This window comes from Spermophilus citellus, assembly GCF_964194105.1.
Source record: "Spermophilus citellus genome assembly, chromosome: 11".
NCBI classification, from domain to species: domain Eukaryota; kingdom Metazoa; phylum Chordata; class Mammalia; order Rodentia; family Sciuridae; genus Spermophilus; species Spermophilus citellus.
In genome coordinates, this window is record NC_138192.1 from 133,741,702 (window position 1) to 133,754,831 (window position 13,130).

The 13,130-nt window shown below is 53.4% G+C and overlaps 1 protein-coding gene across 11 annotated transcripts in view; it reads right to left on the reverse strand.

Moving 5' to 3' along the window:
• The window catches only part of RAB17 (RAB17, member RAS oncogene family), a 30,148-nt gene that overhangs the window by 11,948 nt on the left and 5,070 nt on the right, over positions 1-13,130 (reverse strand). For 3 of the 11 annotated variants that reach the window (XM_081260837.1, XM_081260834.1, XM_081260838.1), the window contains exons 1-2: positions 7,168-8,170; positions 1,987-2,146 (exon numbers count right to left, since the gene is read on the reverse strand). In XM_081260837.1, coding sequence (XP_081116963.1) covers positions 1,987-2,146; positions 7,168-7,437 — 430 coding nt within the window. In that variant the 5' untranslated portion in view covers positions 7,438-8,170. Of the gene's footprint in view, positions 1-1,986; positions 2,147-7,167; positions 8,171-13,130 lie in introns of those variants that run through there. The other 8 variants (XM_081260836.1, XM_081260841.1, XM_081260840.1 and 5 more) reach the window with 4 other exon arrangements.

Below are 13,130 nucleotides of genomic sequence, written 5' to 3' on the forward strand. Positions count from 1 at the left end.
TGTCCACCCTGCTGACGCTGGGTGTCCCCCGAAAGAGAAGGTGAACCAGGGACAGGGAGGGCCAGCAGAGGCAGCCCCGGCTGCCCAGAAGCAGGGTGGTAAGGTGATGGCTGAACCAGGCCTGCGACCCCCACACACAAGGCCTTCAGATTAGGAGTTTTTCCTTAAAAGAGGAAAAAGTCCCCAGAGGGCGGGTCTAAGAGGACACCAAACAACCGTTGTGAGAAGCTGTGGGTCGGGCTCAGTCTGGAGTTTTGTTTCTCCAGGGCCGCAGGGGTGAAATAAAGTTTGTGGTTCTCTCAGAGTGCTGCTGGCTGCAGCTCGACCGGCTGTTTCCCTGACAGCAAGGCCTCACCCCACTGTCGGAGGCTCCGCTCCCTCTCGGTCACCCTGAGGCTCAGTGAGCAGTGCGTGCAGGACCCTCCCGACGCAGGGAGATGGCCCCCATCATGCAGCCCCACCCTCCACTCCCTGCAGTCACTGCCCTGTCTGCGTGCACCCTCCATGGGGCCTGCTGCCTCCAGGGTGCTGTCCCTGCAGACAGCTAGGCCAGGTCACAAGCCTGTCAACAGCGCTGAAGCAGGTATTTCAGCCTTTGTGGGCCACAAGGTCACTGCTGCAACTACTTAGTGCTGCTGCTACTTTAGGATGAACAAAGAAGGAAGCCCGTTGTTCACAGAGCACAGTAACCAGCAGGCACAGCTGTTACCACAGGTTCCCACGGGCAGGCTGGGCCCGTCTGGCCATGAGCCATCACCGCAGACCTCGAAATCAGAGCCAATCAAGCTGGCAGGGGCTAGCACCTACTTCCTCCCTCCCACATCACGTCCCTGACCACCCAGGGACATGGCCCTCACCGTCTGGGTTTAGTCCTGTGGTTTCCCATCTCAACTCAGGCCACACTGCTGTATTCTGAAAGGAAGCCCGAGTCCAATATCTTGGGCAAATGGCGCGGGGGCATGGATGTTCTTGCTAACAGAGAGGGGTGCAGCCTGCACAGCTGGCCTGAGTGGACCCCTGAGGCTCTCCTCAGCTCCCTCTAGAGCAGTCCCTTGCTGGTCACTTCCCATCCTTCACCCCACTCATGGCCCTGCGGCCTCCAGGAGCCATGCCCTAGGGACAGGGAAGGGCGCCCACTCTGCCAGTGCCCTGTGCTGCATTGCGGAGCCGTTCGAGTTGGGTATGTCTTCATCCTGCCGTGGAACTCTCCATGCCTAATGCAGGCCAGAGACGGCGTCCACGCTCAGACACTCATCAAGTGACTGAACACAGGAGTGAGAGAAGCCGGTGCTTCCCTGTGGCCGAGTGCCCATCTGAACCGAAGCCCTGCTGCTGAACACACTGTCCCCACCCTAAGCCGCCTTTGGAGAAGACAGGCAAAAGAGCACACCGGATTCCCTACTTCAGTTGGGAACTGGACATGGCAGCCAGGCAGGATGCACCCAGAGGAAGTAAAGGGGCCAGCAGCCTGCAGATGCCCTGAGACACTCACCTCTGAGACCGTGAGGTGCCAGCCTCCTTAAGACGCCCAGGGGAAGGTCTTCCCTCCAAGCCCCCACCCTCGTGGCCCACAGTCCCTCCCCAATCCAGGCCAGGCTAGGAAACCAAATCCAGGCAGAAACGGAGCCTCTTTGGGGATAAATTAACTAGGGAGTGGGGTTTGCAGGCAGGTCGGGTGGCTCAGTGGGCAGATCCAGGCAAGTCCTTCCTCTGGGTCGCCCTTCACCAGACCATCTTTCCCCAGAGCTGACCCTGAACCTCCACCCCATGCAGACCCCAGCTGGGCTGGCGCCTGTCTCAGAGGCAGGGCGTGTACCTGCCCTGCTGGATTCTGTTCCGCATGCCTGACCTTGATGGCACCTCAGCTGTCCCCACCCCACGGCTGGTGTGCATGCTGAGCACACTCACCTGGGGCCCAGAACCGCGGGGCTCCAGGGTGCCCACCCATCCTGCCCCTGTGGGCTTCCCGCTCTGCCCTGCACTCACATCCCACAGTCGGCAGGACACTCTTGAAGTCGTCCTTCACGTACCGGAGCACCAGGCTGGACTTGCCCACGGAGCCACTTCCCAGGAGGACCAGCTTGGACACTCGGGGCTGGCCAGGGGCATCCCTGGGCGGGGTGAGTCCATCTGTCTGCGCCATCCCCTGCAAAGAGCCACAGACTGAGGCAGGCTGGGTGTCTGAGGCCAGATCCTGTCAGCAGGCTCACCGGGCTGCTCCTGGGGAGCACAGACACCTGGAACAGAGCCGGTCAGCGGCGCCCTGGGCGGGCACCTGCCCACTCTGCACCCAGACCCACCTCCCCCATGTAAGCTGGGCCAGCAGGATCCACTTTGCATCCATTGTGAGGAGCAAAAGGAGCCGTGCCTGGAGAGTGCCCCTGCAGACGAAGGGCACAGACCTGACCGGCAAGGACCCTGCGTAGCTATTTGCTGGCACACTTCCTACTTTCCAAAACCTCTCCCTAAAAAGTGCTGTGCTCGGGCCTCACACATTTCAGTCTTTCTGGTTCTCTAGGACCTCGGAACCCAGCGCCAGGCCCTGCAGAAAGCCAGCTCCACAGTCCAAATAGGTGCATGTGAACCTGCACATTTGTCATCTGTAGAAACTTCTGCCCACACACCCCAGCGTGTACCCACACACACTCCTGCAGTGACCAGGTCTGGCCCGTGGTGGGCCACCCACACCGCCACCCTCCCCGTCAGGCTGAAGCAGTCTCTGTAGGATGGGAGTTCTCTTGCCCTTTGCCTTCCTTGCAAGGGTTACCAGGTGTCTGGCAGCATTCCCCCCAGGTTTCCTGATGCACCGTGTGGCCACTGAACACCTTCCGTGGACCCTGCACAGTGAGACAGGGTCAGGCACACACTGTCCATTGGTAAAAATGCCTGGTGAGTGGGGCCAGCACACCCCTGAAAGACGCACTGTGTCTGTTCATTTCTGCACTGTTCAGTCACTGAAGACCACTGCGGTGTCTCCAGGGGGTGGCGATATGGTGACATTCTAATGTCTGTTTCTGATCTGGGCCACTTCTAGAAAGAGAGATGTCCCCTAATTAATGTCCACACCACCATGGGGCAGCTGGGCCAGTCTGTGACCTCCTCTCCCTCCATGACCGGGAAGGGCCGGGTGTGACAGGCGGGGGAGCAAAGGCTCAACCCAGACAGGCCCGAATCCCCATGCCCACAGGCCTGTCCCAGGCAGAAAATGCCCGGACAGGGAAAGGACCCGGGGAGAAGTCCCGAGGCCCATCTCAGGGGGATCCTGCCGCAGTCTGGCTGGGCACAAATCACGAGCCACTGAAGCAGGAACAAACTTTATTTCTGAACTCCACCAGCACACTCCACACACGCTCCCCAGGAATTCTCCCGAACGCCACACGGCTTGTCCAGGAACCAGCAATGAGAAATATCCCTCCTCCGGCACTTCCCCAACCAATGGGAACTCTCTGGAAATCCCCGTGAGAGCTCAACTGGAACTCAACGGGAACTCCACCAGAACTCGCTGGTGTCACCTCTCAACCACTACTTCTGGCAAAAATGCCATGTGTCATTCCGACTCGGCTGTGGCCCTCAACATCATCCTTGTGGGATTCACCATGCACTGCGATGTTTCAGAGTTTCAGAGAAAAATCAGAAATATAAACTAATTGTTTAAATTTTTCATTCATTCTTTAAAAAAAAAAAAAAGCTACGTAGGTATTCCCAGCATGCAGCCATGGCTGAGAAACACAGAACCTTGTTTTCTTCAGGTCTGGTAATAGCATGACAGGTGCTCAGTAAATACCTAAGGGCTGGGTGGAGGGGGAGACAAGGTGGAGCGCAGAGGAAGAACGAACGTGTTACCCAGCACCGGTGATTTGAAATGTTTGCCTGAACTGAGGCCATTGCTCAGGGCCTACAGGAGGTCAGAGTGGCTGAGGGAGGGCGGGACCAGCTCTGCCTGAGGAAGGCAGCTGTGGGAGCCACCTGATGGAGACAGCGGCCCAGACCTGCCTGGCCACCCTGGAATTTCCTCATTTTTCAGACCCACCACAGCCCAGTGAGGGTCCTGGAAAGGCCCACTCTGCTCACCAGCGCCCACCCAGGAGGCTCTAAGCAGCTCCTTCTGCATACGTCTGACCTACTCTAGATTCAACTCCAAGGTCAAAGTCAAACACCCGCGATGAGCCAGTGGAAAGCCTCCCAGAACTCAGCCGGCCTCAGGAACACAAGTCACCCGGCCAGCCAAAGTGCAGACCAGAGTCCAGAGCCTGAGCAGGCCCCAGGAAAGATAAGAAGGCCTCAAAGTTCATCAAGTCCACTGTCAAACAAACTCGGGAGTTCACCTCTGCAGGGCTCTGGGTCTCCTTGCCTTCCCTCAAGCAGGTGCAGACCTCTCTCTGCAACAGTCTCCTCGGGTCTCTCAGCTGCTATCCACTGTGTCCAGCCCCCACACATACTGGTCACCGGAACAGACAAAGTGCCTGCCAGGTGGAGCCTGCACCTCCCCATCCTGTTCTTGGTTGAAAGACCTGGTTTGATCTGCGTTGATTAGTAAATTATACGTGACTCCTCTCTCACTGGCTATAACTGCTAACAAGGGCAAGGACTGTGCCCATTGAACATACAGTGGGTGTTCAGCATGTAGCCAGGAGCCGTAAATGGACATTTCTGCCCTGTGGCTTTTATGACAATCACACCTGGAACTTGTCAAGGAGTGGCTGGGGCAACTGCAGAGGGAGACCAAAGGCCACCAGCAGGCACTGCAGGAGCGTTCCAGGGACCACACGCAGGCCACCCTGCACACCGAGCTCAGATAGGGCTGCAGGGTGCAGCCGACAGACCCTCCACCAAGAGGAGCAGGGCAGCCATGCCCTCTAGCCCCACCTGGCCATCTGCACAGAGCCCACGAGGCTGAGCAAGAAACCTGTGGGACCCGCGTGACCCCATCCTAGAGCCCAGCAGCTCTCCCAGGACAAGGACGCAGAAAGCAAGGCCCGGCACACTGTTCCAGCTCTGCCCCCTCGCTGGGCACCAGCGTCCTCCAGCCACTGGCAGAGAGCAGCAGTAAGTGCAGTAGTGGTCAGCCTCCCAGGGAGACCACCAGACTCCTGGCCAAGAGAGGCTCAGCAGCCAGTCCTACTGAGAAACTGCCTCTTCTTCCTGTACTGGGGACTGAGCAAGATACCACTTTTAAGAATGAAATCTTTTAACTTTCCAGCTCACCCTTGTTTGTTTGTCGTTTGTTTTTTCTTCTGTGTGTATTAACTGGGATGAGCTCAGGGCTCTCTACCACTGAGCTACATCCTCAATTTTTTTTTTTTTTTAATTTTGAGGCAAGGTCTCACTAAGTTGCCCAGGCTGGCCTTAAACTTGAGCTCCTGCCTCAGTCTCCTAGATAACTGGGATCATGGGAGCACCCTCACCCCACCAATACTTATTTCTTTTATTTTTTTTTATACCAGGGATTGAACCCAGAGGCACTTAACCACTGAGCCACATCCCCAACCTTTTTATTTTTTATTGTGAGACACGGTCTCTTTAAGTTGCTGAGGCTGGCTTTGAACTTGTGATCATCCTGCCTCAGCATCTTGAGCCACCAAGATTACAGGCGTGTGCCACTGCACCTGATTTAATGCTTGTTTCTTGATAAAGGTACATAAGCCACTCTCTGAGGAGAAAACACCTCATTGATCTGCACTGGGATCTATATAGGGAATCCTAACATCCACGGGAGCACATTCCCAAGTACCCAAAGGTGCCCCTCCAGGTTTCTTTGCTATTATTCCCATAGAGTAATAAAATTCATCTTAAAATTCAAGAAAATCTTTGGCCCAAACATGTGTGGATTATCCTGGATAGGTGGAATATGAATGAATGCCCCACTACTGGGACACCAGGTTTGTATTTCTTGGATAAAATACATCTCTGTGCTTAAAAAAAATACTCTTCACCAGGCACAGTGGCACACACCTATAATCCCAGTGACTCAGGAGGCTGAGGCAGGAGGATCACAAGTTCAAGGCCATCCTGGGAAAATTAACAAGACCCTCTCTCAAAAACAAAATAAAAAATAAAACAAAACAGCTGGCATTATGGCTCAGTGGTAGAGCACCCCCTTCTCTCTATATATATTTGGTGCTGGGGATTGAACCCAGTGTGGGTGTATGTGTGTGTTTAAATATAAACATATTGTCAATATGTAAAAAAGGAAACTACCTACAGTCCCACACCCTCAGTACAACCACCAAGGAAATTTTGCCCATTCGATTTCCCATGCACCTTCAGAGCAAACTGAATCCCACGGTTTTAACATAAAGCATACATCCTGCCTTTAAAAAAAAAACCAGAACCTTAACATAACATCAAAGGCAGTGGTCCACGAGCTACCTGTGCTTCAAGGCCATGTGTGTGATGTCTACACAGCTCCCTACAGCCTCTTACTGGATTTTCACTTGACTCAATCTCTTTTCTCTGTAATAAGTAAGACTGCAGTAAGCATTTTCAAGTTGATGGTGTGTGGTAAGCTTTCAACAATGGGAGGTTGGAGCTCTCAGTTCAAAGAGAAAACTGGGAGTCTGACCTCTGACCTGGCTCTGGAATATACCGGAGGCTGTCCAAAGTCTCTCTGAGGCCAGGAGTCGGGATGCTGCTTCTCAGGAGCACACCTGCCTTCCACCAAAGGAGAAAGCAGGAGGCCAACCCCAAACTGGTCTTCACTGGGGGCAGGTCTGGTTTAAGGCTGCGGGGGTGCCCCTCCTGTGTCCTTCTCCCCAGGCTGGAGAAGAACCCTGCATAGCTGTCTACGCCTCGATTCCCTCATGATCAGAACAATGTGGCCACTTAATACAGAAAAGTAAAAGCAAGACCCCGTTAAAAAGAGAGTCCTAATGAGAAAATCTGGCGAGCTCAGAGTCGTGACTGTATTGCTGAGCGTCTTGACGTTACCAAAACAGATCCCTTGGAGGGGACAGCCTCTTACAGCAGCTCACACTCAAGGTCTTTAACTGCACATCTTCAGGGCATCCATTCCAGAGAGCCAGCCAGCATCCAAACCAGGACAGCTCTGGTCCCGCGGAACCAAAACCAAGCCTCTGCTGGTCCCTTTAGTGATGCACACCAGGACGTGTGCACACACAGACACACAGACACTCTGCAAAGCACGCAGAAGCCCCCACACGGGCTCACCTGTTTCCCACGGTTGTTCACTCCCGAAAGCCCGAGGTCGTCCCCAGCAGGTCCGGAGGTCCCACCTGTCTCCCTTCCTTCTTCCTCCTGGCCTGGGGAGAGCTCTGCTTCCCTTTCCAGGTGGGCTGGGCGGTGGCTGTGGCAGGAGGCTCTGCTGTAACCGCAGCCTTGGGCAAGGGGTAGCTGGGGGTCAGGTCCCGTCCCTTCCCTTCCCTTCCCTTCCCTTCCCTTCCCTTCCAAGGCTCCAGGGCAAAGTCCACTCACGGTCATGTGGTCACCTGGGGCAGGGGCAGGACGGAAGTCACGCTCCAGGCCTGCCTTTCCAGTGTCTGAGCTCTGTTCCCCCTGGTTTGAAGGTCTTTCCTGACCCCTCCCCAGAGCTCTCCTGATCCTGTTGCCTTGAACACCCACAGCCCAGGAGAAAAGAGAGCTTTTTGGTCAAATGAACTTTTTCCTCCTACAAACCGCTGGCAGCCAGTTGGAGGCGGCCCAGGTAGGTGGTTCAAAGGTTCAGATCTGGGCTTGATGCCCCCAGGAGGTGGCCTCCAAGGAGGCAGAGGGCGGGGCACTGGAGAGACTTTGGAGTAACAGAATAGTCTCTTCCAGAGATTTTCAGCCTCCAGGTGTGGCTGGGGTGGTGAGTTTGGCCAAAGGCCAAGGAAGATAAAAATTGGTCACCTGTGAATGGCAAGCCATAAAATCATCCTGAGAAGCTCCCTTTCTTGATGCACTCACCTGAATCTCACTGGGGTTCCACGACACCGGGCACTGGGAAGCAGGCACAGCGGCTCCAGGGTCCCAGGCCCTGCAGGTGGAGCTGCAGCTGGAGGCACCTCTGGGGGCCCTCTGCAGCATCCTGGCAGGACCAGTTTCTCTTCTGGGCCCTGTGGGGTGGTTCTTCTCCAGGACACAATGTCCCTTGAGGTGTGGCCACCTCCCCAGCTGGCCTGGCTGCCTTGGACATTGAGAAGCCCCTGCCTCTTGTCATCCATCCTGATCTCCTGCCCCAGATTGGTAACTAAAGGTCTGGGAGCCAGGATTCTCTTGTGTCACTCAGGATAGAGCTGGAACGTAAGGATGCACTTTTCTTTTCTAACTTTGAGGACAAACTTACGAGTTAAAGATCTTTTTTCTTTTTTTTTAAGATAACCTCAACATTTTATTATCTTCGTAACAAAACAATGAAGCTTAGAACAGGATCACTTGGCCCTTTCTCTTCTATCTCCTCCCAGTTGGAAACGCTTGCATCTCTTAAAATAGCCAGGGTTCTCTTCCATCTGCAGTGAGGCTCAGCTCAAGCCTCAGCACCATCTTCTTTGTAGATTTAGAATTTTTCTTAGTCGGATTTAGTCTGCCCACCACAGCCAATGTTTCCTGTCATGACGCCGCCTTCCTGTGCACACAGCGAACCTTTGCTCTTCTTGTTCTGGGTCACTTTGGGGGTTGGTGTTTACCATACTTCTTACAGAACGTCCGGCGCATCTTAGGAACGTTCACTATGTTTGCGGGAGCCTTATCAGCAGGATGAGTTAAAGATCTTGACCATTTATTTATATTATTTGGGGGTGTTGAGGTTGAGCTGGGGCTTCCCACGTGCTAGGCAAGAGCTACACTGAGGTCACGTGTCTGCATCAAGGCAGGGTAACATGGTTATTATGCCCATTGAAACTGGCCTTTTGGGAGATGTGACTTGCCTCTTTGACCTGATTCTGGAAGGTCAGCAAGGTCTTCAGACTGCTTATAGACTTGAGCATGAATGATCCATTTGGACTTTTAGCCTGGCCTGTGCAGGGTCTTAGTCCAGCACATGGCCTTCTTGGAATTTTTATTTAGCAACATGGATGGTCTTCTCCCATCGTCTTGAGGCAGTTTGGGCACAGGCTGAGAGGAAGACCTGAACACTAGTTTTGTACAGAAATGCAAAGAGAGAAAGTTGTTGACAGCCAGCTTCTCAGACCCCAAATGGGAGCTGTGTGCCTGCAGCCAGACAAGGGTTGAAAGCCAGGCCTTGCCAAGAGCACAGCTTTGGAACCTGCCACGCTCGGTCTTGGCTATGAAGCAGTCCACCCACCTTGGTAAGGAAAGTCCAGACCAAGGAGGCGGTGGGCCGCAGGGAGGGGCTGCCAGGCTTCAGCTGGGTGAGGAGCAAGGGCAGGAGGCTGCGTTCCCAGAGCTACCAGGCACTTCACGCCATGGCTCTGGGGAGGGGCAGGGGAGGGGCCTCCAAAGATTTCAGGACTGAGGTTGGTACAGATCCCCATGGACATGCCAGTGGTAGCTGAAGTCCCTGGAAGGCCCCCTCGGGCCATCCCTGAGCTGTCACCAGGGCCCTCGTGACCCTGGGGATCCAAAAATCAGGTCCTGCCACTTGCCCCAAAAACCAGACAGGAAAGGTCATGGGGAATCGTTGGAAAGGAACAGCGTTGGCTACCCCAGAAGATAATGGGGCCTACATCCTCAGCCCTGTCTTTGAGGCGCTGACAATGACTTCAAGGTCCTGTAGAAAAGGGAATGAGGTTTAGACAAAGAATTTTGCAAAAGAAAATGTGGTCACATTTTCTCATTTTTAATGTTCCTTTTTAAATTGAATTCTTGTTTTTATAGTATCTGTCCTTTTTTAAAATTGACAATTTCACTTTACTTTTGGAAATAATACATTTTCAAACAATAAAAAAAAAAAAGAAAAGGGAATGAGGGACCAGGTGCGGTGGCCATGCCTGTGATTCTAGTGGCTCGGGAGCCTGAGGCAGGAGGATGGCGAGTTCAAAGTCAGCCTCAGCAATGGTGAGGCACTAAAGCAACTCAGTGAGACCCTGTCTGTAAATAAAATACAAAATAGTGCTGGGATGTGGCTCAGTGGTCTAGAACCCCTGAGTTCAATCCCCAGCACCCGCCCCACTGGAAAAAAAAAAGGTAATGAGGAGCAGGGTTGGGGTTTGCACAGCCGCCACATCAGGTGGTCTTGAGTGGCTGCCTTCCGTCCATCACAGCTCAGGATGGCTCAGACTGGGCTTATCAGACTGTTGCTATTGCCTTGTGGGCAGCAGTAGTTCCAACTCACCACGAGATGCTTATCTTTTAGACTTGATGTTCCTAGAATCCAAGGTGACACAGATCAAAGGAGATGGATGCAAAATGGAGGTTGAGCCACCCATCGGACACTTGCAGGCCAAAGTGGAGTGGATTCTAGGAACATCAGGTCTAAAGGATAAGCATCTCGTGGTGAGTTGGAGCTACCCCTGCCCCCAAGGCAATAGCAACAGTCTGATAAGCCCGGTCTGAGCCATCCTGAGCTGTGATGGACGGAAGGCAGCCACTCAAGACCACCTGATGTGGCAGCTGTGCAAACCCCAACCCTGGTCCTGTGATTGCCTCATTCTAACCTTACCTGGAGGCACCCACTATGAGAAGCCTGCAGCTCTCCTGTGATTCAGAAGGTGCTTCCACGGCCCCGGGGTCAGACTCAGACACTACCAACCCCATGGCCAGGCTGAGCAAGACCCACAGCAGAACATAGACTTGCATTGTGCACACCATGACCATCATGGCTTGTGCTAGAAGTAAAAATAGCACAGAAACAGTTTATAGGCATGGCCATAATTAATACTATTTTTATATGGTTATGCCAATTTTTAATTTTCTCTGTAAGCATGTCACCAATTCTGCTGTGACAATTTTCCCTATGCCATTTAAGCAGACCCCATCCTTGGTGCACACCTTGTCCCCTGGAAAGAAATTCAAAATCACAGCATTGAGCAGAGCCCTGGAGTTAGTGGGCTGCTGGGGACCATCTGGCCCGAGTGTCCACACAGCGGTTGACCCTGCAAATCCTGCTGGCTGAGTCTTCAGTCTCTACTCAAGTAGAGTGGAGAACTTCTGTCCCCGGGGACAGTGTCACAGGGCTGGGGCCTGCAGAGAAACTGAAGCAGCACAAAGACCCCCTCTTCAAACCCTGATTCTTGCAGTCAAGTCAGAAAGACTTCAGACATGGCTCACAGTGACAGGATGAGTCTATTGAAGAGATAGGAAAAGGGAAAGGGGACACTCTAGAGGGAGAGAGTAGGTGCTCTCAGAGAGGAGAGGGGCCACGTGCCTCTCCTGCACTCCAGTTTTACTGGGATTCCAGAGAAGTTTCCAGAGAGTCCCACGCAGGTCACCTCTTGACTTTTGACTGACAGTAGATGACATCATGCTTTCAAGTCCACACTGCCTTGGCAACTCTAGGTCACCTTGGCCCCTGCTAACTTGTTGTAACTGGATTCTTGACCATACATTCTTTCAGATTTTATGGTTATTAGGAACTACCCTTATCTCCACAGTTTCTCCCCCTTCAGGGTAACTTGGATTCCTCTTATCAACATTATTTTGGGCCTGCACGTCTCCTGCAGGTAACAGGTAATTTGCTGAGGAATTTGACATGTCCTGTCCACTGAGGCCAGGCAGGGCTGCAGGTGATTGCTTCTTGGGGAAAACAGCGTGTGGGGGTCTGCACGGTGGGGTGGACCAGTTTATGGAATGATTTCCTTAACCTCCTTCCCATCCAGATCTGCTTTCTTTAACTTCCCACCCTTTGCTCTCCTGGGTCACAGAGAGCCAGACCCCTGCTCCGTGTCTGGATCAGTCCTCTGGGCTTGCAGCAGGCACAGCTCACTGCGCACCCCAGGCCCCTGCCCCCTTGTTCTTGTGACAATGTCTCACATCATCTTTCAGGTAGAAATGGCAGGATGACCAGATTCTGGCCGGTGAAGAGAGCCAGAGGTCCTCTGGGGCAGGGGTCTGTGGGGAAGGGCTGCCTCCCTCTCCTCCTTGGGTTTCCTTGCAGAGCTATGGCTAAGGCTAAAACTCAGCGTGAGAGTTATCTGATGTCCAGCTCTCCAGAATGTCCTTATCACTGAAGGCCTGTGAGATAAGCAGGGACCTGGAGGCTGCCTTTTCCTGAAACCTTCACCCTGGCTTATCTAATGGAAAATTCCAGCAGGGATTCCTGAATGCCAAGTCAAATTCCTCAGCTCAACAGTCCGTTTGTCGCGTGGCTGCTGGCCAGCAAGGGCAGAGCAGAGGGAGCAGAGCAAATAAGGCAACCCACCCCAGGAGCCCAGAGTCCGGCGGGCCAGAAGACAGCTCCCAGAGTAAGGGGCAGCTGCCAAAGGGTTCCTACAAAGGGCAGAGGGTACAGCCAGAGCAAGGGACACTCCTGGCCAGAAGGAAAGGGGAAGAATCCCAGAAAACCTCTCCCAGTGTTAAAGAAAGCTCGGTCCTTTTCCCCAGTGCCAATCCAACAACGAGAAAGGAAAAAGGAAGGTTTATGGCCTTGCTAGCCAGGGAGAAAAACAGGGGACTCCTGCCGTTCCAAAGGCTGTGATTCCGCCCATCCTCAGGAATAGGGGGGTTTTATAGAGGTGATTCAGAGAAAATGAGATTAGGAGGAGAGATCAGGAAGGAGATGATCGGGGAAAAGAAGATCAAGGAGAAGAAGTTTAGAGAAAAGAAGATTAGGAAAAAGAAAAAAAAGTGGGAGTTTCAATGCCACAGGAGATACAGTCCAGGCAGCCCATGAGCCCCTGCTACACCAGCAGGAAATGCTGAAACAGGCTCAAGAAGCTGCAGGATGACCAAGAGAGGGCAGGACACACTGAGCCCAGACGCAGAAGGAGCACAGCGCAAAGCCGAAGGACAGTGGGCCAGGTCAGCGGACGCTACCAGCAGGCAGAGTCTGGGTGGCTGCAAGAGGTGAGGGTGACAAGCAGGCAGAGCTGGGCTGTGGGAGCCTCGTCTAATTCCATGACTAGACATGACAATAATAAAGCAGCTACCTTTTTTTTTTAAAGAGAGAGTGAGAGAGGAGAGAAAGAGACAGAATTTTTTTAATATTTATTTTTTAGTTCTCGGTGGACACAACATCTTTGTTGGTATGTGGTGCTGAGGACCGAACCCAGGCCGCACGCATGCCAGGCGAGCGCGCT